Source organism: Nilaparvata lugens, chromosome 9 (assembly GCF_014356525.2).
Source record: "Nilaparvata lugens isolate BPH chromosome 9, ASM1435652v1, whole genome shotgun sequence".
NCBI classification, from domain to species: domain Eukaryota; kingdom Metazoa; phylum Arthropoda; class Insecta; order Hemiptera; family Delphacidae; genus Nilaparvata; species Nilaparvata lugens.
Genome location: NC_052512.1, coordinates 3844553 through 3866265, shown reverse-complemented (window position 1 = coordinate 3866265; position 21713 = coordinate 3844553). Strand labels below are relative to the sequence as shown.

General features: G+C 34.5%; 1 protein-coding gene across 2 annotated transcripts in view; it reads left to right on the top strand.

Moving 5' to 3' along the window:
• Nucleotides 1-20894, top strand: part of LOC111055041 (small glutamine-rich tetratricopeptide repeat-containing protein 2) — a 29792-nt gene extending 8898 nt beyond the window's left edge. The window contains exons 3-7 of one of the 2 annotated variants that reach the window (XR_002606333.2): nt 5861-6014; nt 7149-7249; nt 14666-14795; nt 16731-16954; nt 20678-20894. Coding sequence is in view for 1 of the 2 variants with exons in the window: in XM_022342204.2 (XP_022197896.1) it covers nt 5861-6014; nt 7149-7249; nt 14666-14795; nt 16731-16873 (528 nt within the window). In the remaining variant the exon portion in view is untranslated. The remainder of the gene's footprint in view (nt 1-5860; nt 6015-7148; nt 7250-14665; nt 14796-16730; nt 16955-20677) is intronic. The other variant, XM_022342204.2, reaches the window with a different exon arrangement.
• Nucleotides 20895-21713: the final 819 nt, after the last annotated feature.

Here is a 21713-nt window from a genome sequence, read left to right as displayed (position 1 = left end):
TAATATCAATAAATCTACTATTTGGAGGATACTAAAAGAGCAACAATTACATCCATACCACCTCCAGAAAGTTCATACTCTATTGCCACGAGACTGTATTCCCCGTGCTGGTATTTGCAGATGGTTTTTAGAAAAACTTGTTTTCGCCACACTGCACAGAAAGCAGCTGTTTTCCAGTCCCTACGTAGATCTGAAAGACCTTGTTTGCAGACGACGTCAGAAAAGGGTTTCTTTTCCGGTCTAGGCCAGAAAGTTGTCTCTTTCCAGCCGCTTATGGCTGGAAACAACGCGCTAATTATTATTAATAAGTCATCCGCTAGATCGGGCGAGTGTCCACTTTCATAATAAGCTGAAGTCGCCATGATTTTAGTTCCAGTTTCGAATCAAACTAATTCGCTTCGCAACCAGTTTTATTCAATTATTTATTGTTGATTAGTGCATTCCGAATTTTCAAAAATGCTTGAAGATGACTGTGGTATTCCAAGTGAAATTTTAAAAGAATCTGAAATCCTGACTGCAAATCTTCTACCACTAAAATCAAGAGATAGGTACGATAGCTTAACGAGTATTCTTTATTTTGTATTCTTTATTTATTTTGTCAGCAATACCTGTAGTGTGGCGAAAAATATCGTTCGCACCACGGGCAAAAATGTTTTTCCAGCTCTCAATCTTTTCTAGTCCTCGGCCTACGGCCTCGGACTTGAAAACCGATTTCGAGCTGGAAAAATCTCATTTTCTGCTCTAGGTGCGAAATATACTATAACCCAAACTTTTTAACAACCGTTTTATTTACCGACGAGGCACACTTTACAAGAACAGCTATCGTTAACGTCCACAACCAACATATTTGGGCAGATGAGAATCCTCATGCCATCAACCTTAATCGTCCACAACATCAGTTTCCAGTAAACATTTGGGCAGGAATCATAGGAGATCATCTACTTCTGTTCGAGCTTCCTCCCAGGCTTAATGGCATAATCTACTCGAAATTTTTGAGAGAGGAGCTATTTATCTTACTTGAAGATGTACCTCTTCAGTTGCGCCAGAACATTTGGTTTATGCATGATGGAGCTCCAGCACACTTCAGTGTTGCTGTTCGTGAACACCTGAATCACAGCTTTCCAAATCCGATAGGCCGAGGTGGGCCAGTACCATGGCCAGCTAGGTCACCAGACTTAAATCCTTTGGATTTTTATCTTTGGGGACACTTGAAAACCTAAGTATACAATACTCCGATTGATACCATTGAAGAACTCCGATTAAGGATTTTGAACGGAATAGAAATGATAAAGCAGACTCCTGGAATATTTGAACGGGTCCGACAATCGATGAGAAAACGTCTGAACATATGCATTCAGAACAACGGAGGTCACTTTGAACATCATCTTTAGTCTTTTGGTATAAGTTTAATGTCATTTAGATATGTTACTTTCATAGAAAAATAAAACTTTTCTTAAAAAGCGAATATTTTATTTGCAATCAGCTACAACCTATGAGTTATTAGTTCTCTCCTCATAAAACAGCAAATTTTTGTGGTGTAATGTACTACATAAGAATACCTTTTATTCAAATTTAGTTTACACAGCTTACATGATTCTTCTCAAAATTAAATTCTCTGCAATTTTTATTGCGAAAAATTATTTGTTTACTGGTCATTAAAGAAAGTTATTGGGCATCAAACGTAGAAGTCTGTGTTTTTCTACTTAGATTTTTTGCATATTTCAACTTTTTTCTCAAAAACTACTCACACTACAGCTTCCAGACTAGTTTTATTCAATTTTTCAGATATTTTTCCATATGAATACAGCATAAGTTTCTCAAAAACCAGTCCTCAAACAATTTAGCATCGGTGTATTTCACCAGAGGAACTGAATTCCGGGCGAAATCTTTCACCCTGTATAGCTCGCTAATGAAGCGTTTATGAATATATGTTTATAAGAACTTTTTTTCTTATTTTTACCTCTACTATCACGTATTAAATTATTCTACCATAATTAAGAATCATTCTGTATACATTGGTATTGCATGCAATTTATATTGTAGTTCTGATTTTCTATATATTATTTGGGTACATAAGAGAAGTCCAGAACCAATTTCTTCATGCAAAATTTCCTTGTGCTAGATACAGAGTGGCCCAAAAACTTCGTATTTTCGGCTCATTTTCCAGTTTTCATCTATTTCTGCCAAATCTCGTTATCGGACAGAAAACTTTGTTCTCGCTTAGATTATAAAATTCTTTCTTAGAAAAATTTCTAAAAATCTTTCTTAGATTATAAAATTCTTAATAAAATGAGATCATCCGGAACTCTCTATCTCCAATGAGTACTGAGTTATAATTTTTCAAAAATGAGTGAAATTTGAAGAAAAAATAAATTTTGATGAATTTTAGTTTTTGGTCAACAATATCTTCCGATTGTTACCATTTAGATGTATAATTCAAAATCCCTCTGGACGTATTTTTGTGCTCTACAATCTGAGATCAAGTAGAGCGCTCTATCTCATATAGATTTCCAGGTACACCTGACAACAATGCTCCTTGTATTGTGAAAAACACCTAATTTTTAGATTCATCCATCATCACCAACTACATTGTCCTCACATTGACATTTAGCACAATGACATGAGATTATGTTTTATGAGAATCACCCGTTAGATGCACTTCATTTCATTATTTCCCAGTGGAGAGGCGCGCTTAAGGACACCTCAAGGATCAAAATTTCAAACACTTACAACTTTTGACACAATGCTCAGATTTCATCTTACAACACTTCATCCTTCTCGGCTCGTCAAGGCGGTCCAAAATAATGCATCATAAGTCGAATTTGGTCGAAAAATGGAAAATGTATTGTTGAGTGTTATGTAATGTAATATTATGAGTGAATGTAATATTCCAATACACAAAAAATGGCCAATTTTCACATCTCCACTAGATCTGGAAATTTTATCAGAAGTATTTCACAAGTCATGCAGCTTTGAATATAGAAATTGGCCATTTCTTGTGTTGGATGTATCCAGGAGACGCCTCCACGGATCACAGGCCAGTAGGATTTCTGCCCTGAAATTCTTCAACAAGCTGGCTCATGGTGTGAAGCAGTTGGATGAGCCGCCTTCAAGAGAACCGGCCGGAAGCTACTGTGTGACAGTGTGAATGAATTCATGGTTGATGATTTGAATTTTTACTGAAAGCGGTTACTGGATCACTGCCATCTGTGTTGAATTGCGTGTTTTGGGTTTTTGACGCCATCGATGCCACAAGTGTGGGTAATGCATGAAGCAGAACGTATTCACTATAGTCAAGTCTACATTATAAAGTCAGTAAAGTAACAAGATATATATTAAAGGTCACGTTATAAATAAAAAGATAAAAGACGCTGTGAAGAAAAAGATAAAGGAACAGCGTTGCTGATTCTCTGCTTTCCCACTACCTTCTATAGAGGATAGCTAATAATGATGTAATAGCAATTGTTTAAAACAATCAATTTAATTTTATTCGTCAAGAAAATATATTTTTCAATAATTGAATAATTGACCGAGCGAAGTGAGGTCTAAGATTCAAGTCGACCTCACTTCGCTCGGTCAACTATTTTATCTATGACCACTGTCAAGCAAAGCTACAACGTATAACAAACTGGAAGCATGACGAATTGAAACATTGAAAAACTGAGAACTTGACGTAAGGCTCTGCCTCTGGAGGATGTTTGCTGAATTATCTCCGGCAGTCATCGTGGTAATGAAAATAGGCCTATTCCATATAGTCCTATAACCATCCTCGGTGAATTCAGAATCTTTATGCAAAATTTCAAGGTAATCAGTTATAAGAGTTGAAAATTCACAGCACAAAAAATGAGTTTCATAGGTGTCGAACCCGCAACCTTAAGGTGCGTACAGACTTTCGCTCTGCTCCGCAACCGAACGTCACTCCAGCAGAGCGTTTGATGATCGACCGGGGAACAACAGTGGTTCGACCGGGGAACGAGAGAAAATCCAACATCTTCCATAACGTTCATGATGGGTGCGACTGCCGAGCGGAGGCGGAGCTACTGCGGTACGATGGAGGAACGAGGGCGGTACGAAGGCGGAGCGTGCTCGGTGCGGGTTGGAAGCGTGTATATGTGTACGCAGCTTTAGATTTATTAACCGCGTTTGCTACCAACTAAGCTACGGAGTTACATGGGATAGGACTGTTTGGTAGGGATTTTATGATCACATAAACGTTGAATCACAAAATGGAATGTATTGAATATGTGTCAATTATTCAACAAGAATCAATTGATTAATGCCAATTAATAAAAGCATTTGTCCATCCTCAGTAAATTCATTATCTTCATGCAAAATTTCAAGTTAAGGCGTGATGATGTATTCGTGTATTTCCTATCCCGTACATGTGTAAGGCGATTTTTTCCTTAATTATATTATAGATGTATGTATTGAGGTTCTGGTTTGCAGGGCCAGCATTAATAGACAGAAGGTTGAACACTCACAGGTGTAAGATTCAAAGTGGTGGGGGAACGCCAGCGTGACGTCACGTGTAGCAAAGAAGTTATAGAGTAACCACACTGAGCATAAAGTCTATTAACTGAAGCTTCAAATACGTCGTCGTTTAATTCCCTTAAGATTAACCTAGAACTTTAAAATTCTCTGTACTTGTAGCGAATGAATCACAGATTCCAATGATGTGGATGAATATACCAATTTCAAGTTTATTCAACTTTTATAAATAAGATGAAGTTTAAAGTTTAAAGTTTTCTCAAGAATCTTAAAACGTGACATGAAAAAGTTAATAAGCTGAAAAAACGTTAAGTAGACAACGTTATACTATTATATTTTCAAATTAACTCATAAAACAATCTTGATAAACCAATGCATAAACCGATCCCGATAAATCCGATTCATAAAAATATCAATATGATTATAATGTATCCATTCATATAAAAATATCAATATGATTTATATGAATTCATTCATATAAATGCACTGAACACATGCAGGTATCGAACACATGTTCTACAACTGTACTACGAGAAATATCTCATCCCCGAAATTCACAAACTGACGTATAGCCAAACTATATATACTAGTAGTTCTGTGAACAGTAGACCTCACGCTGTATTCTCATCCACAAGTACCTGATTGAAACTATAGACCCTATGGAAATACAGCAATAGACTGGCTTCTCCACACATCTGTGTAATCACTTGTCAGCTGATTTATGATGAATAATTCTATAGTCTGATTTTTACTCTAATATTGGCGTATGAAGGTGGCTCCTTTTTCCTTTTATATTATCCTTGAAATGCAAAATTTCCAAAAACCTTGTATATACGTCGACGCGCAATTAAAAAAGACATACCTGTCAAATTTCATGAAAATCTATTACCGCGTTTCGCCGTAAATGCGCAACATATAAACATTTAAACATTAAGAGAAATGCCAAATCGTCGACTTGAATCTTAGACCTCACTTCGCTCGGTCAATAAGATTAAACTAGTAGTTCTGTGAACAATAGACCTCACGCAGAATTCTCATCCACAAGTACCTGATTGAAATTATAGACCTTATGGAAATACAGCAATAGACTGGCTTCTCCACACATCTGTGTTATCACTTGTCAGCTGATTTATGATGAATAATTCTATAGTCTGATTTTTACTCTAATATTGGCGTATGAAGGAGGCTCCTTTTTCCTTTTATATCATCCTTGAAATGCAAAATTTCCAAAAACCTTGTATAGACGCTGACGCGCAATTAAAAAAGGAACATACCTGTCAAATTTCATGAAAATCTATTACTGCGTTAATTGCATGCCAATTCCGATACAATAGATGAGTGAGTGACCTTCTACCTACTAACTTTGTTGCAGGGCTACTTCCGATTGGGCGAAGTGCAAAGAAACACCAAGCACTTTGGCGAGGCGATTCTGTCCTACAGTCGAGCGCTGCAATTGGCGCCGAACGATGTGACCATCGTCGAGGCACTCACAAACACCGCTAGAGAAAGTCAAAAAACAAAGAAAGGTAAACCAAATTAAATTACTTTTTCATTTTCACACAATATAACACATTAAATACTAACCCCCTGGGTTAGAGAACTCGCTGAAGAACTTACTGTTGTATTGTAATATAATGTTGTAAGTAAAACATATCAGCTGTGCTGAATAGTGAGTTGTGTTTTTTCTGGCTCTAAATTTTGTAATATAAGTCAAAAATTTTCCAATTAATGATGATTTGAGTGTGATATTTTTGTTTTTTATTGTGTTTATACCGTCAAAATTTAAAAATCTTAGTTTTCCTTGTTTTTGAGTGAAAATGGACTAAATTATGAGAAAGTGAAATCATAACCCTATTTTGGACTTTTAAAGTGTTATCTAAATTTGGGAAAGAAATAGTACAAGAGGATCCTCAGTACACTCCCGTGTTGTCGGATGGACACGTTAAACTGTCGGTCCCGGCTGAAGTATGACAGTTGTAAGGCTCATTGACGACTTAAATTATATATTCAGGCGGTGGAACCTTCCCGCAAGGGACTCCTCACCAACAAAAGCCATACGAATTTACTTTATCCTTAGTTTTTCTCTCCCAATCAGTGCTTCTTTGTAAAAAATATAAATAAATAAATATTTGAAACACACAATCTTTAATTATGAAGAGTTGTTGAAAATTATGAAAACAGCTAAATATTTCTTTCAAAAGTATAATTTGAAGGAGTCTTCAATGGGGATCCTATTTAAAATTGAAAATTACTCTGTCGCTTCAACATTTTAGTCCCTTATATGAATCCAAATTAATTTTTATAAATGAGAAGGTGGTCATGTTAAACATGGTTTCGATACAATGCTCCAAGAGAAAATGAATGGCGAAAACCGTACATTAATATCTCAACCCGTATCAGTTTGTTGCTGTAAATTATGTTGTATATTAACCAGCTGAAATCATGTGTCTGTGCATGAAATGTCCGTTTCATTACCCACGCACAAGCCTTGAGCTCATGTGGGCATCATCCTCAGCAAGAGAAAAAAAAATTGATGTGATGATGCAACTCATTCCTGCACAAGGCTTCGGCTCAGGCATGAAATTTAATTATTGAGTATGTTATTTTGCTCATAATTTATTGCTGTAATTGTGAAATAAATAAATTGTGTATTCCTACAGCCGATGAGCAGATTCCTTGGCTTGGAGCTGGACTGGGTATAATAATTGGAGTTGCAATTGTACTTGCTGATTACGCAGTCTCCAAAAACCCTTCATTAACAGTGAGTACTTTCAAATAAAACATAGAATCAAATCTAATTTCTTATAGTGAGATCCACGTTGTAATGACATTATTCGATTCTTCCTCAGACACGGATTAATAGTCTAAGGCCTGGTTGCATCAATTCAATGTATTCATTTCCACAAAAATCTGGTGTGGCGCAATCACACAACTTTCCTTGCCGTTATGAAAATTAATCACCTGACGCTAGTGTTCACGCGCATTTCAAGTCTACTGAGTACTACTTATAAACAAAGATTTGAGCCAGCTGGTGACAGGACAATAACGCTGGAGACATACGAGGTCTGCTATCTCTTCATGGTGAATCATTTAATAGAATCAACAGTTGCCAACCGTTTACAATTGGATAATCACATTTTCTCGAATTTCGAGCTTATTTTCAATTTTAAGTGGAAATGATACTGGACATTAATTTTAGAGATTTTTATCCTCAATCTTCTCCACTCAAAATTCTTTGTTTAAATTGTATCTAAAGCCTGATAATTGGGAATCTAACATCAAACTTTGCATAGATGGGGCGGAGCTCCTGAAATTTTTACATATATAGGACTTGTAGCAGTTAATAGAGCTTATCAATGACTATTTTAGGTATAAATTTAATCACAATCGTTGGAGCCGTTTTTCGAGAAAATCGCGAAAAACCCTGTTTTTGAAAACATTTTTGCCGCCATCTTGAATTGCATTTGATCGAAATTGTTCGTGTCGGATCATTTTAGAGTAAGGACCTTAAGTTCCAAATTTTAAGTCATTCCGTTAATTGGGAGATGAGATATCGTGTACACAGACGCACATACACTCACATACAGACCAATACCCAAAAACCACTTTTTTGGACTCAGAGGACCTTGAAACGTATGGAAATTTAGAAATTGGGGTACCTTAATTTTTTCTGGAAAGCAATACTTTCCTTACCTATGGTAAATAGGGCAAGGAAAGTAAAAATATAGCAAAAATATATCATATATAACTTTAGTATTAATACATCAAATTTATACAGAAATACACTACTGGCATAAGTGAAACACACTTATGCCCAAAACTGGTGTTATTCCAATCCATACAATATTCCAAATGTGGGTTATGTAGCTAATATAGTGAGGTCTACGTTATAATGATAGGTGATTAACATTGTTGCTATCTTTGTCAATCACTCGACAAAACTTATAGCGCTACCCTTTTCTTGCTTCACAACGTTGTTCAACAATGTACAAATACAATTTATTAAAAGAATATTCAATAGAAACAATGAAAATTTATTATTTAATCATTGAAAAATATATTTTCTTGACGAATAGTAGATTACGAGTATATAGTTTTTATAATAAGTATACTAAATAAATTATTATTTCTAAATTGTTAAACAACGATCTGGCAATGTTGCGGAGATAGAGAAGGATAGCGGTATCTGCTTTGTCGGATGATAGACAAGGATTGCAACATCAATGTTAATCAATTCAATTCAATTTATTTATTTCCACAAAAAATAAATACATATTCAGTAATATTCACAACAAAGAAAGGAAATATATTTATCCACTTAGTGCCGGTTGCACAAATGCTGTTTAAATTGTAATCGTAATTAATTTCACGAGAACCAATCAGAGAAGGCGTTCTTGAAAATACGGCATCTCTGATTGGCTCTCGTGAAATTAATCATGGTTGAATTTTAGCCGGCTTTTGTGCAACCGGCACAAGTGAGGAAATATATTTCCTTGATCTGTTTTGTTTGTTGTGAATATTACTGAATATGTATGTATTTTTTGTGGAAATAAATAAATTGAATTCAATTGTGTGGATAGATAGCATCGCCTAATAACCGCTAAGGTACGTAATAGTATATTTCGCACCTAGGGCCGAAAATGAAACTTTTCCGGCTCGGAATCGGTTTTCAAGTCTGAGGCCGTAGGCCGAAGACTAGAAAAGATTGAGAGCCGAAAAACATTTTTGCCCGTGGTGCGAACGCTATTTTTCGCCACACAAAAAAAATAAAACAATGAATATATGAGAATAATTGTTTATTAGGCACTTCCGAAAGCAAAACTGAAATGTGATGGCTCTAGCAAATCTGAGGTAATCTGAATATCAGGAAATTGTCCAAGTATTTTTATTTTGTTCATTTTCAGTGGATACAATTACAAATCATATTATAAATATGATCGGGAAAGAACAACAGGCATGGCCCAAAAATATTCTGTTCCCAAATTTTGATAATGAATAACATGTCCGAAAAATAGGTTGTTTTAAGTAGTTCCAAAATTATCCACCAGGTTTAGTGGTAAACACAGTACTTAAGCTGGGTTTGGGTAGATTTCAATTTGTCTAAATAACATTATGTTCAATTATGTTTTTATGTGGGAGGTGGAGTTTATACTTTTTTATTCTTTCAAATGGCAATAAGATGATATTATTATGAATGTTTTGATTCTCGAATAATAAACACAAATAATGAAAAGTTTTTTTATCAGCTGTTTTAGCGCACTTGAAATTTGGACAATCTGAATGTCAACAATGCTTGTTATCGTCGACTGAGGAAGTTGAGGTTAGAAGTCCTATCCTACTCGGAAAATGGTATTTGAATAGTTTATAATATATTATTTGTATTTCATTCATCCAAATAAAATGATAGTATCTTATAGCAAAATACTTTATTCAATACTAGAAGCATAAACTGATTCTGTTTCATAAACTATTTCATTTATTATTTATTTTTCTACAATGCAAATAACACTAATGTAATAACATTGAAAGATAAAATAATAAGGTAGTCCTTGTGCTATTTTTCTTCCAAATTTATAGGTGACAAAGTCAAAGATAAGGTTAGAATTTCACGTGTAGGTACAATTTTTATAAAATTTTGTAAACACGTTCACATCAAATCAGGATCAGCTGACTACAAGATTATTTTACAGCCCTAGGGCCGTAAAAAGTTTACCGGCCTGGTCAGAAAACAATCACTTTCGGCCTCCATATGACGCACGAAACCCAGCTCATTACATCCAAGTGTGGCGAAATAGTATATTTCGCACCTAGAGCAGAAAATGAATTTTTTCCGGCTCGAAATCGGTTTTCAAGTCCGAGGACTAGAAAAGATTGAGAGCCGGAAAAACATTTTTTACCGTGGTGCGAACGCTATTTTTCGCTACACACAAAAATAAACAATATTTTGACACGGACCTAGCTCCAGGGAGGGCATGGACCACACAAAAAATAGATAATCTTATGAAAGTGCTCACTTTTACGGGTACATGAATATATGCCCCTCTGTGTAATATCAGACCTGAGAATTTATTTAATTGGTTGAGAAATCTGTAGTTTATCCCAAATGTAGGATTGGAGTGTTCCAATAATATTGAGCTTAAACAAAGCGATCTTAAAATTATTACCTGGTTGTTGTTCTGATAAAGAGCCAATGCAACCCGAACAAAGATATAGATCACAAATCCATGTATGATTGTGCCTCTTACCGCTATCAGAATTGATGATGAATATTTTATTAAATAAATATAATTTCTGAAAAGGGGTTTGAGTACAGAATCTAATCCTATCAGTGTTGGATTACATTGACTTAAATCCTACAAAATGTTGCATACACTGTTTAATTTAGTCTGGAAATTATAAGCTAAGCTGCCGACAGTGACCAATGTAAAAGCAAATATAAGCAGAATTATATTTATTAATCCCGCAGTGATCCACTGATACATTAGCAACCATCCACAACCTTCCACTCAATTAATTTCCCGACTTGTTACACTGACCATATGAGGTCTATCACAATACCAATGGTAACGTGTCAAAGACGGTATCAAGGTTTTCAGAAAAGAAACGAACCGGAAGTTATGCTCAGTTATTTCAATATATTGACAATTCTCAAGATAAGCAAATAATAAATAATAATTTTTAAAGTTAATGATGATGATCAGTAGAACGTGTTCTGGTTTAACAATACCAGACATGTATAGATTACAATTTAATAATGATTTAAAAATTGAAAGAAGTTGTATGTTAAAATAATAATTTCAGGGTTGTGAGTTCTGCTTTGGAATAGCTTGATCGATAGACAGATTATTACAAATTGATCTAATTCAATGATGATTATTATAATGTGGATTAACGTTGGATTTTCCCTGATTATAATCTGGTCATGACCATTAATTTTCACTAGAATTTATATCACTCATGAATCGTAGATGGGGCCCCAATATATTTATTAGAAGAACACTCACGCGACTATGTTTTCCTTTTTTCCTTGGTTCGCAAATAATTATTCTTCTGCCATGTGCTGGATTTTCTGGCCTCCAAGTAGAACGTGTTGCTGGTATATCACTCTGCGATTCATGTAGATTTAATCGGGTATTTTACGTTAATTATTATCTCCACAAACAAAAAGGAACTTTACAATTTAACATTTAAATTCACAAATAAACAGTTAATAATAAGTTACATAAAATTTTCAACAAGAATGCAAGTTTACTCAAAAACGTGTGACTAGGGCAAGGTCAGTGCTAGAACCGCTTAAAATCTTCTTCCCCCAAATTCAATTCACAATTCTAGGAATCTCTTTGTTCCTAATTTGCATAGGATGATTGCTATTGGTTGCAGCTGAGTGACGTAGTGCACACGTCATATTTTTATGAAAAATGGTTCCTTTGTTTACATTCAATTCTCTGACTTACAAGACGAATAAATACATTAAAACATAAATATAATTCAATCATTTCAAAATACAGTTCAATTCCAACAGTGTAGGTGAATTAATAATAATAAATAAAATTACAATGACAGAGATCTCGACATTCTATGTTGCATCTGAACAATTCAAATTTTGGTATCCTTTTCTTTATCCTCTGATTGGTTGTTCGTGCAAAGAGGAATAAATCTAGCGAGATCACTTCTATTTAATATTTATTTGTTGATAATTCAAACAATAAATATAATAAAATTAAATAGTACCATTTGTTAATGTAGACTTACATACAAAGAGTATTTGTAACTTTTTGCTATTATTGTACATAAGAATACTATATCTTTTTTATAATTTGTTTTTCAAAAATAAACTCATTTATTGTGCTAATAATTTTGATTAGCCTATTATTATAGATTCCTTTTTTCCTACACAATAACGAAAAATAATAATTTATGAATAGCATGCCATCACATTATATTATACAATAAGCAGGTCTGAACTATCTCGACTCTATATTGGTGTTCTAAGCGTTTGAACGTTTTAGGTTAGGTTTACCACAACATTCCCTTAACCTATAGATGTGATTTTAATACAATAATTTTACAAATTAATAGAATAAATAATATAATACGCAATATGAACTCAATTGGTTTACTGGAAGAGACTGATTCAATTTGATACTGTTATCAGTTAGCGGTAATGTTGATAACTATTATATTTCGAGATTGTTTGCATGATTTTCACAATATGATTTAAAGAATTAGTTTCTTCTTGAGTAGCCACTGGAACGATTAGTCACAATATATATGAGAATAGTTGTTTACTAAGCACTTCCGAAAGCAGAAGTGGAAGGTGATAGCTCTAGCAAATCTGAGGTAATATGAATATCAGGAAATTGTACAAGTATTTTTTATTCTGATTTGTCTAAATAACCTAAAAGATGATGTTCAATTATGTGGGAGGTTGAGTTTATACTTTTTTATTCTTTCAAATGACAATAAGATGATATTATAAATAATGTTTTAATTATTGAATAATGAACACAAATAATGAAAAGTTTTTTGATCAGCTGTTTTTTGATCACCTTTCTTAGTTCCATGTTAGCGGCTGGAAAGGGTACTCTTTCCGGCCTAGGCCGGAAAGAAACCTGTTCTGATGTCAGACGAGAGTGTTCTGCAAACAATGTCTTTCAGATCTACGTAGGGACTGGAAAACAGCTGCTTTCTGTGCAGTGTGGCGAAAAATGTTAAAATATAATTATTTAGGAATCCGAGTTTTGTTAATCAACCTTCTGTTGATAAAAGTACTGTTGTTATTCTAATGTGTAGTCCCAGTTGATTTTGAGACATTTCATAATTTTATATTTTTCAGACTCTGTTTTCTTATAGCATTAAGATCTTCGAATGATTTAGTAAATTTTTATGATAGAAATCTTAATAGATGAAGTTGAAAGCTTTTCTTTTCCATGAAATTAATTAATGGATGTTACCATACATGAGTTAATTCCTGATATTGAGCCTGATATTATAAATATCAAATATAATTTGAATCATCAAATTTCAATACAATTTAAGTCAATTTCTATGTGTCTGCTAATTTTATTCAATTATAGGTAAAAACTATCTACAATTTGAATCTTATAGGGCAAACATTATTTTTACCTTAAAGAGAAATTTTTAATATTTTTTCTTTTATTGTGTTATAAGTTTCTTGTTTTGTTTTGTGATAAATTCATAATTATTCTAGTTGATACACGTTTTTTGACTTGAATTTGTATGAAAATCAAATCATGAACTCTACATAAACTCTGGACTGTCATTTTAAATTAAGGTTGAGAGCAGTTTTGAGCGAATGCCAATTGTTTACACTTGTATTGCGTCCTATAGTTCATAAATAAATAAAATAAATGTTGGCTAGCGCACAAGCTTCCAAAGATACCAGTCGAGCCACTATATGAACAATTATATTTGATTTCGCAAACAATACGAAAAATATCATATAAGTTAGCATCATTTCAATCTGAATTATTCCTTTTGTAAGAGTATTATATGAATTTATATAAAAGTTAACATAATTTCATTCTGAAGTATTCATTTTCTAAAAGCATTATGTTAACTTATTACGGGTGTTTTCATAAATGTTGCATTGTATATTAATGAAACTCTGGTAAGTAAATTTGTTTTAATTCAATATGTTAAATTTTGAGAATGATTTTTATTTTATTACCTTCATAAAGGTCAGGCACAATGTGAATGAATATCTTTGAAACGGTTTGAGATATCGATGTGCGGGTTTCGCCATTCATTTTTTCTTGAAATTCTGTATCGAAGACATGTTTTGTATGACCATCTTCTTATGGAAAAAAATAAAGTTGCATTCAAATTGTCGGACCAGATTTTCCAAGTCTTAGTAAAGTAGTATTTCAAATTTGAGTAGGATCCCCAATCATACCCACCGTCAAATTGCCTTCGTGTATGAGAAGATATTAAGCCGTTATCGGACTTTTCTCCCACCGTCGACGCGCCTTTTTTCAAATCAGGCTACTTGTATACCGAATTTTATCCAAATCGGACAAAAACTGCGACTTAACTGTGGTACAAACAAACAGACAAAAGCAAATCGAGTAGAAACTAAGACCTCAGATTCGCTTTGGTCAATAGTATTGCACAAAATGAGATGAATAAATAATGTGGAAAATGTTTTGAATTGCAGCATCCTATACTGATGGCGCTGTTGACGATTGCTATAGCTATGCTGGGCTACGGCTTCGCCCGGGCCTATCGCTATTACAACAAGTGCCAGTGGAATGGACTGCTAGAGCCACCCGTCGACCTGTTCAAAGGTAAACTTCACAATCCAACTACATCAATCAATTTGAAAATGAAACCTTCTTCTTCTCCTCCTCATTCTCCTCCTCTTCCTCATTCTCCTTCCACTACTACTACTCCTCCTCCTCCTGTTGTCTTCTTCTTTCTCTCCTCCACAACCTCCTCCTACTCTTACTCTCACTCCTCCTCCTGCTCCTCCTCATCCTCCTCTGTCTTCCCCTCCTCCTTCCCTCCTGTCTTCTTCTTTTTTTTCTCGAGTCTCCTCCTCCTTCTCCGATTCCTCCTCTTCCTTCTCTTGTCTTCCTCATCTCCTTCTCCTGTCTTTGTCCTTCTCCTGTTTTCTTCGACGTCTTCTTTTCATCCAGTCTTCTCCTCTTCCTCCATCTGCTTTTTTTCTTCTTCCTCCCCTTTTCCCTTTTGAAATAAAGGCTTGAAGTGCCATATATTGAATTGAAAAACTGAAATGAACATACATTTATTGAAAGAGCGCTGAGCGAGTTCTCACTTTTGACTCACTCAAGGCCAAAGTCGTTGTCCGTCTGTTTGCTGACCGAGCGAAGTGAGGTCTAAGATTCAAGTCGACGGTTTGGCATTTTCTCAATGTTTAAAGGTTTATATGTTGCGCATTTAAAACGAAACGCGGTAATAGATTTTCATGAAATTTGACAGGTATGTTCCTTTTCTAATTGCGCGTCGACGTATATACGGTTTTTGGAATTTTTGCATTTCAAGGATAATAAAAAAGGAAAAAGGAGCCTCCTTCATACGCCAATATTAGAGTAAAAATCAGACTATAGAATTATTCATCATAAATCAGGTGATAAGTGATTACACTGATGTGTGGAGAAGCCAGTCTTTTGCTGTATTTCCATAAGGTCTATATTTCCAATCAGGTACTTGTGGATGAGAACACTGCGTGAGGTCTACTGTTCACAGAACTACTAGTATGTTCTGCAATAACTTCAGAAAGAATTCAAATTTTGAACACGTATTCTTCGAACCTTTCTAAAGGTCAAGCTCGTTGGACAACAAAATTGACTCACTCCTTCCTCCTTTATCAGGATATAAAAATAACATCGAAAGTGCATAAGAATAAACACTGTTGTGATTTATCATCTAGTCAACTGGAATTAATTGCATGCTATTTCTGTAATTTTAATCTAAAAAAAGCTGATTTTTTTTTAATTTGAAATTTATTTGCCAAAAATAGACAAGTCTAACAAAAACACAATATATAATCTAAGAAATAACATAGGATAGAACTTGACTAATCATGAAAACCTAAGATAAAAGTAGAATTTTTTAGGCGCCACCAGCAGAAGAAAAAACATCTTGCCCGCTGGTGGGAGTATTAATTTATATAAATAAATAAAAACAAAAACTTGAAAAAGTAGATCAACTAAAAAGAATAAACGAGTAAATACATAGATAGCTTAAAAACGAATGAAAAACAAAATTAAATGAGACAAAAAAAGACAAATTAAATTGACACTACCACCATTCCGCTCCCAGTGAAAAAAAGAACCTCTCCTTAATCCAAGTATCAATCATTCTATCTTGGACTTTTAATTTAAAATCGAATGGTAAAATATTTATAAATCTAGTGCTCATATACATGATCTGTCTTCTTAGAAAGCTCAACTTTGAATCGTGGATAATATATTTCAAAGATGTGTCAGGTCTTAAGTTATAAAAAGTTTATCAGTTCTGATAAATGTATCTTGTTTATTGTTTTTAACAATATGTTCAAGAAGTCTTTTGAAATAAATTTGCCTTATTTGGGAGTTATCACACAGACTGTCCTTTATGCGCCGACAAATGATTTCAGCTGAATAATACACAACATAGTATTTAAATTATAAGTTTCATATCAACTTGCAACAGTTCGTGAGCGACCTATTCAACCCAAATGATCATTAGTTTAATAATGTATTTGTGTTATTTGGCAGGAGCCGAGTTGTCAGGTGGGGATGGTGGATGTGAAGCAAGGGAGGAGGATGCAGCTGGTACCAGCAACCAGCACAGCAGCTCGGGCCACAATCGCTACACCAAGGCACAGGCTCGCTTCCGTTTCAGGAAAGGCAAGGCATAGATCAACGCAACGCCTGCCTGTCCTTACATCATGGTTGGTTCATTTCATTCTTGTCAACTTCTTACAGCTTTTATTTCAGAAGTAAGTCTGAGTTTCTTTTCAATTTTTTCAATAACTAGTAGCTCTGTGAACAGTAGACCTCGCACAGTTATAAACCACAGCCTCCTGTAATACTGCCCATCAGAGTAAATTCTGTCCTGTCGTGTCGGCGAGATATCGGTGTGTAAACAACTAATGGCTGTTTGGGTTGTTGTATCGATAGTAAATATAGAGCTTTCTGTCTTATCGTAACGTGACGTGTCGTCCCGGAATGTGAGTGTGAGCGATGTTATCAGGTCTGGCTGCAACTGTCTACAACGTTGATGGAAAGATACATTTTCAAGATGTTCGATGTTTTTAAACGGGTAGTTGACCGAGCGAAGTGAGGTCTAAGATTCAAGTCGACAGTTTGGCATTTCTATTAATGTTTAAATGTTTGAATGTTTAAATGTTCATATGTTTTTATGTTGCGCATTTACGGCGAAACGCGGTGATAGATTTTCATGAAATTTGACAGGTATGTTCCATTTTAAATTGCGCGTCGACGTATATACAATGTTTTTGGAAATTTTGAATTTCAAGGATAATATAAAAGAAAAAAGGAGCCTCCTTCATACGCCAATATTAGAATAAAAATCAGACTATGGAATTATTTATCATAAATCAGCTGTCTAGTGGACTATAATACTACCCGTTCAAAAACGAACATCTTGAAAATTTATCTTTCCTTCAACGTTAGTAGACAGTTGACTATAATACTGTTGTTGTTGTTTCTTAGCACTACAGCCCTGGGTGGGCCTTGGCTTCCTCCGTCACTCGCCTCCACTCGTTCCGGTCATTCGCCATCCTTCTCCATCCACGAATCCCCATTCTATTCAGATCTCCTTCGACATCCTGCAGCCACCTTCTCCTGGGTCTCCCTCTTCTTCTTACTTGGAAAATTTCACCCTCAAGCAGTTGTCTCTGGAGTCTGTTCTGCTCCATTCTCCAGACGTGTCCCAGCCAGCTGATTCTTCGTGATTTGATGAAACGAACTATGTCCTGGTTTTGGAGGATATTGTTTATCTCTCTGTTGCTTCCTATTCTCCATGTTTCATCTTGCCGAACTGGTCCAAAAATTCTTCGGATGATTTTCCTTTCAAAGACTCTAAGTGCGGATATATCGGCTACAGTGAATGTCCATGCTTCGCTGCCATATGTAACTACTGGCCTGATTACTGTTTTATAGAGTTTTATTTTAGTGTCACGTGTTATCAGCTTGGACTTAATTATTTTAAAATTTGCAAAATATGCTCTATTACCACTGATTATTCGTTTGTTTATTTCTTCAGACATTTTATTTTCTACATTCAGCTCTGTGCTTAGGTAAACGAAACTGCTCACATTTTCAAACAAGAACTGTCCTACAATACTACCCGTTCAAAAACATCGAACATCTTGAAAATTTATCTTTCCATCAACGTTAGTAGACAGTTGACTATAATACTACCCGTTCAAAAACATCGAACATCTTGAAAATGTATCTTTCCATCAACGTTGGACAGTTGCAGCCAGATCTGATAACAGCGCTCACACTCACATTCCGGGACGACACGTCACGGTACGATATAGGACAGAAAGCACTATATTTATTTAGGATTTTTTCTAGACATTTTAAATTGATAAATTATTTATTAATTTCTGAGAAAACATAACAACAGGTCAATGTAACTTACTGAGCGCGAGGTCTACTGTTCACAGAACTACTAGTAAATAGTCAACTGTCTACTAACGTTGATGGAAAGATACATTTTCAAGATGTTCGATGTTTTTGAACGGGTAGTATTATAGTCCACTTGTCAGCTGATTTATGATGGATAATTCTAGTCTGATTTTTACTCTAATATTGGCATATGAAGGAGGCTCCTTTTTCCTTTCATATTATCCTTGAAATGCAAAATTTCCAAAAACCTGTATAAAAGTTGACACGCAATTTAAAAAGGAACATACCTGTCAAATTTCATGAAAATCTATTACCGTGTTTCGCCGTAAATGCGCAACAAAAAAACATATAAACATTTTAACATTTAAACATCAAGAGAAACGCCATACCGTCGACTTGAATCTTATACCTCACTTCGTTCGGTCAATTATTCATCATTGAAAAATATAGATTTTTGACGAATAAAATATAACTGATCATTTTTAAAGAGAATGAACAGTCTATATTACTCTATAATATAGTCTCTTCCTGACGCAGACGCAGCATATGTTTTCAAATGTTGACACTCAGACCAATCGATTCTATAGTGAGGTCCACATTATAATGGCAGTGTACGATTGACAATACTGTTGCTGTCCTTTTCTATCATACAACAAAACAGATAGCGCTATCTCTCTCTATCTCTGCAATGTTGTCTGCCAGAATATTTTATTTTTACTTTTGACAGTGACTACAAAAGTAAACAAACAATTCTCAGCCGCCATTTTTTTTCCTTCATTCTATCAAAATACTTTGGTACACAAGTCGTATAATTGATTTAAAATGTATTTTTGAAACAATGAGATGATTTTTAGACATTACCGTATGAGAAACACAAATTAAAATACCTTAAATGACATTTCAAAAGTTGATAACTAATCATCCTAAACTTCATCCATCCTTCAGTTAGCCTCATATAGGTTAGACCTACTCGTACCAGTATAAATAATATTGAAAGGTTATTTCAGAATTATTACCATTGAAATTACTTATTTTAAATAGGATTTATATTTTTCTATTATTTTTTAAATAAATTGGAATAGAATACCTACCAAATAACTTAATTTCTGTTGTTTTGAAATTCAAATTGGTGTATCACAGCTTTTTTAATTAGCCGCCATTTCAGGTTTGTATAAAAATAAAAATCTGATCTTAGTTATAGAAGCAAATTTTTGAATCAAATTATGAAAAAATATATAGTCTTGATCAATTTGACATTAAATTGATTATTTTATCTAGGAAATGATAATTATTAATAGACCAAATTTAATGGGATGAATTGAGTAACAGCTGTGTACAGTCAGTGGCAAAATGGAGAGACTTGGCAACGTTTTTCTCCTATCTTTCTTCACTGACATTATAACGTGGATCTCATTATAGTCTCCGCGATCTCACGACTGTGAGACTGAGACGACTCGACATGTTGGTCGAGAAGCGACTTGAATTACCGAGTATTCTTGATGAAGTGAGGTTAGAATTTGAACTTTAAAGTTTCATCTTCATGGTTAAAGCACTGAGTACAAACATTTTCTTTCTTGTTGCTTCTTTTTTGTTTCATCATTTTAGATAAGACAATAATAAGAATTGGATAAGACAATATTCATGATAATTATAATAAAATTTGAGGTGAAGTGAGGTTAGAAATGATTCTTCTTCTGACTTCCACCTTATAGGCATGATTGCCTGTTCCCGTCTTTATAATAGCCTTGGAAATTAAAATTTATCAAAAATATAATTAGAAATTCAACTTTAAAATAGTGTATAGTTTTGAGACCACCTTTTCCTTGGTCTTCCAACGCGAGAGGGGGGGTTGGAAATGTTGAAAAAGTTAATTGTTGAAAGGATTCGAGTAATTGTAGAACATACAACAATCATTAAAATTAAATCATTGAATCTTGAAAAACTTAATTTTAAACTGGAAATTTGCTTTTCTCATTCAATTAATATTTATTTTTTAACTATTTTCTTGTACTGGTTAGAAATAAGGAAACCTATTTGAAAATAACTTTTATTTTTTATTACAGATGTTACCAGGGCATTGTTGACTGGCGTAATACATACACTGGCGTGATACCTCAAGTCATCGTATTTATTTATATATCATATATGTATTGAAAATAAATTAAGAGAAATAACGTATAATACGTATTAATAATCAAACGTATTCATCTTCTATACAAATTTGTATATCTCCTGTCACTTTTATATTCACAATAAATATCTACTGTTTTGCAAAGAGAATCCTGTTTATTCAAACCTTTACCAAACGCCTCAATAAAGCCTGGGACACACCTGTCATACAGTGTTCAGTTTCGACTCCGATCCGATCTTTATTCTTTACTAGCTGGCCCAGCGAACTTCGTACCGCCAAATAGTTAATGTATCTCATGACACACTTTAGCTGTATGCACACCTGAGGAGGCGCGCAGCGGCATTTTGCATCCAGGTGCTTCTGGCTTCTGAATCGGGCATGGCGTGGAACGGAGTACTAAGGCAATCTCCATAAGATCAACACTTTGTATCACCAAGCCGCGCCTCCTCAGGTGTGCTCAGTCTTAGCTTAATCGATGCACTATATTTTTATGAAAATTATCCACAATCAGTAATTACATTAATATCTCAATATGGACTTCTTGTGTGCTTAGTTAGTTCTGCAACATTTTGTATTTCTATATATAGTTCAATGCAGCTTGCTGGGAAATTGAATGGTATGTCTCCTTGCTGCTGATTTTCTCCTTTGCTGTATATTCTAAATTTACAGCATTTCGAGTTCTACGACTCAAGTTTGGACGTCGTTCGTTCCGCGGCATTATTATTAGAATTACAATTTTGTGAATCAGTAGAAAGAAAATGAAAAACTGATCAACCGACGGCTGTCGTTAGATGACGCAATGATTATAACTGCTGATTTTTTTTTTGTGTGTGGTCAACTCATAAATCTTCTCCCATAAGGATTACATTTAAACTTTGAAGGACCGTAGGAAAGAGTCCTGAAGTCGGATCATGAATTTGATAGGCCATAAACCTGCTCCTGAATATAACAAACACAACTAAACAAAA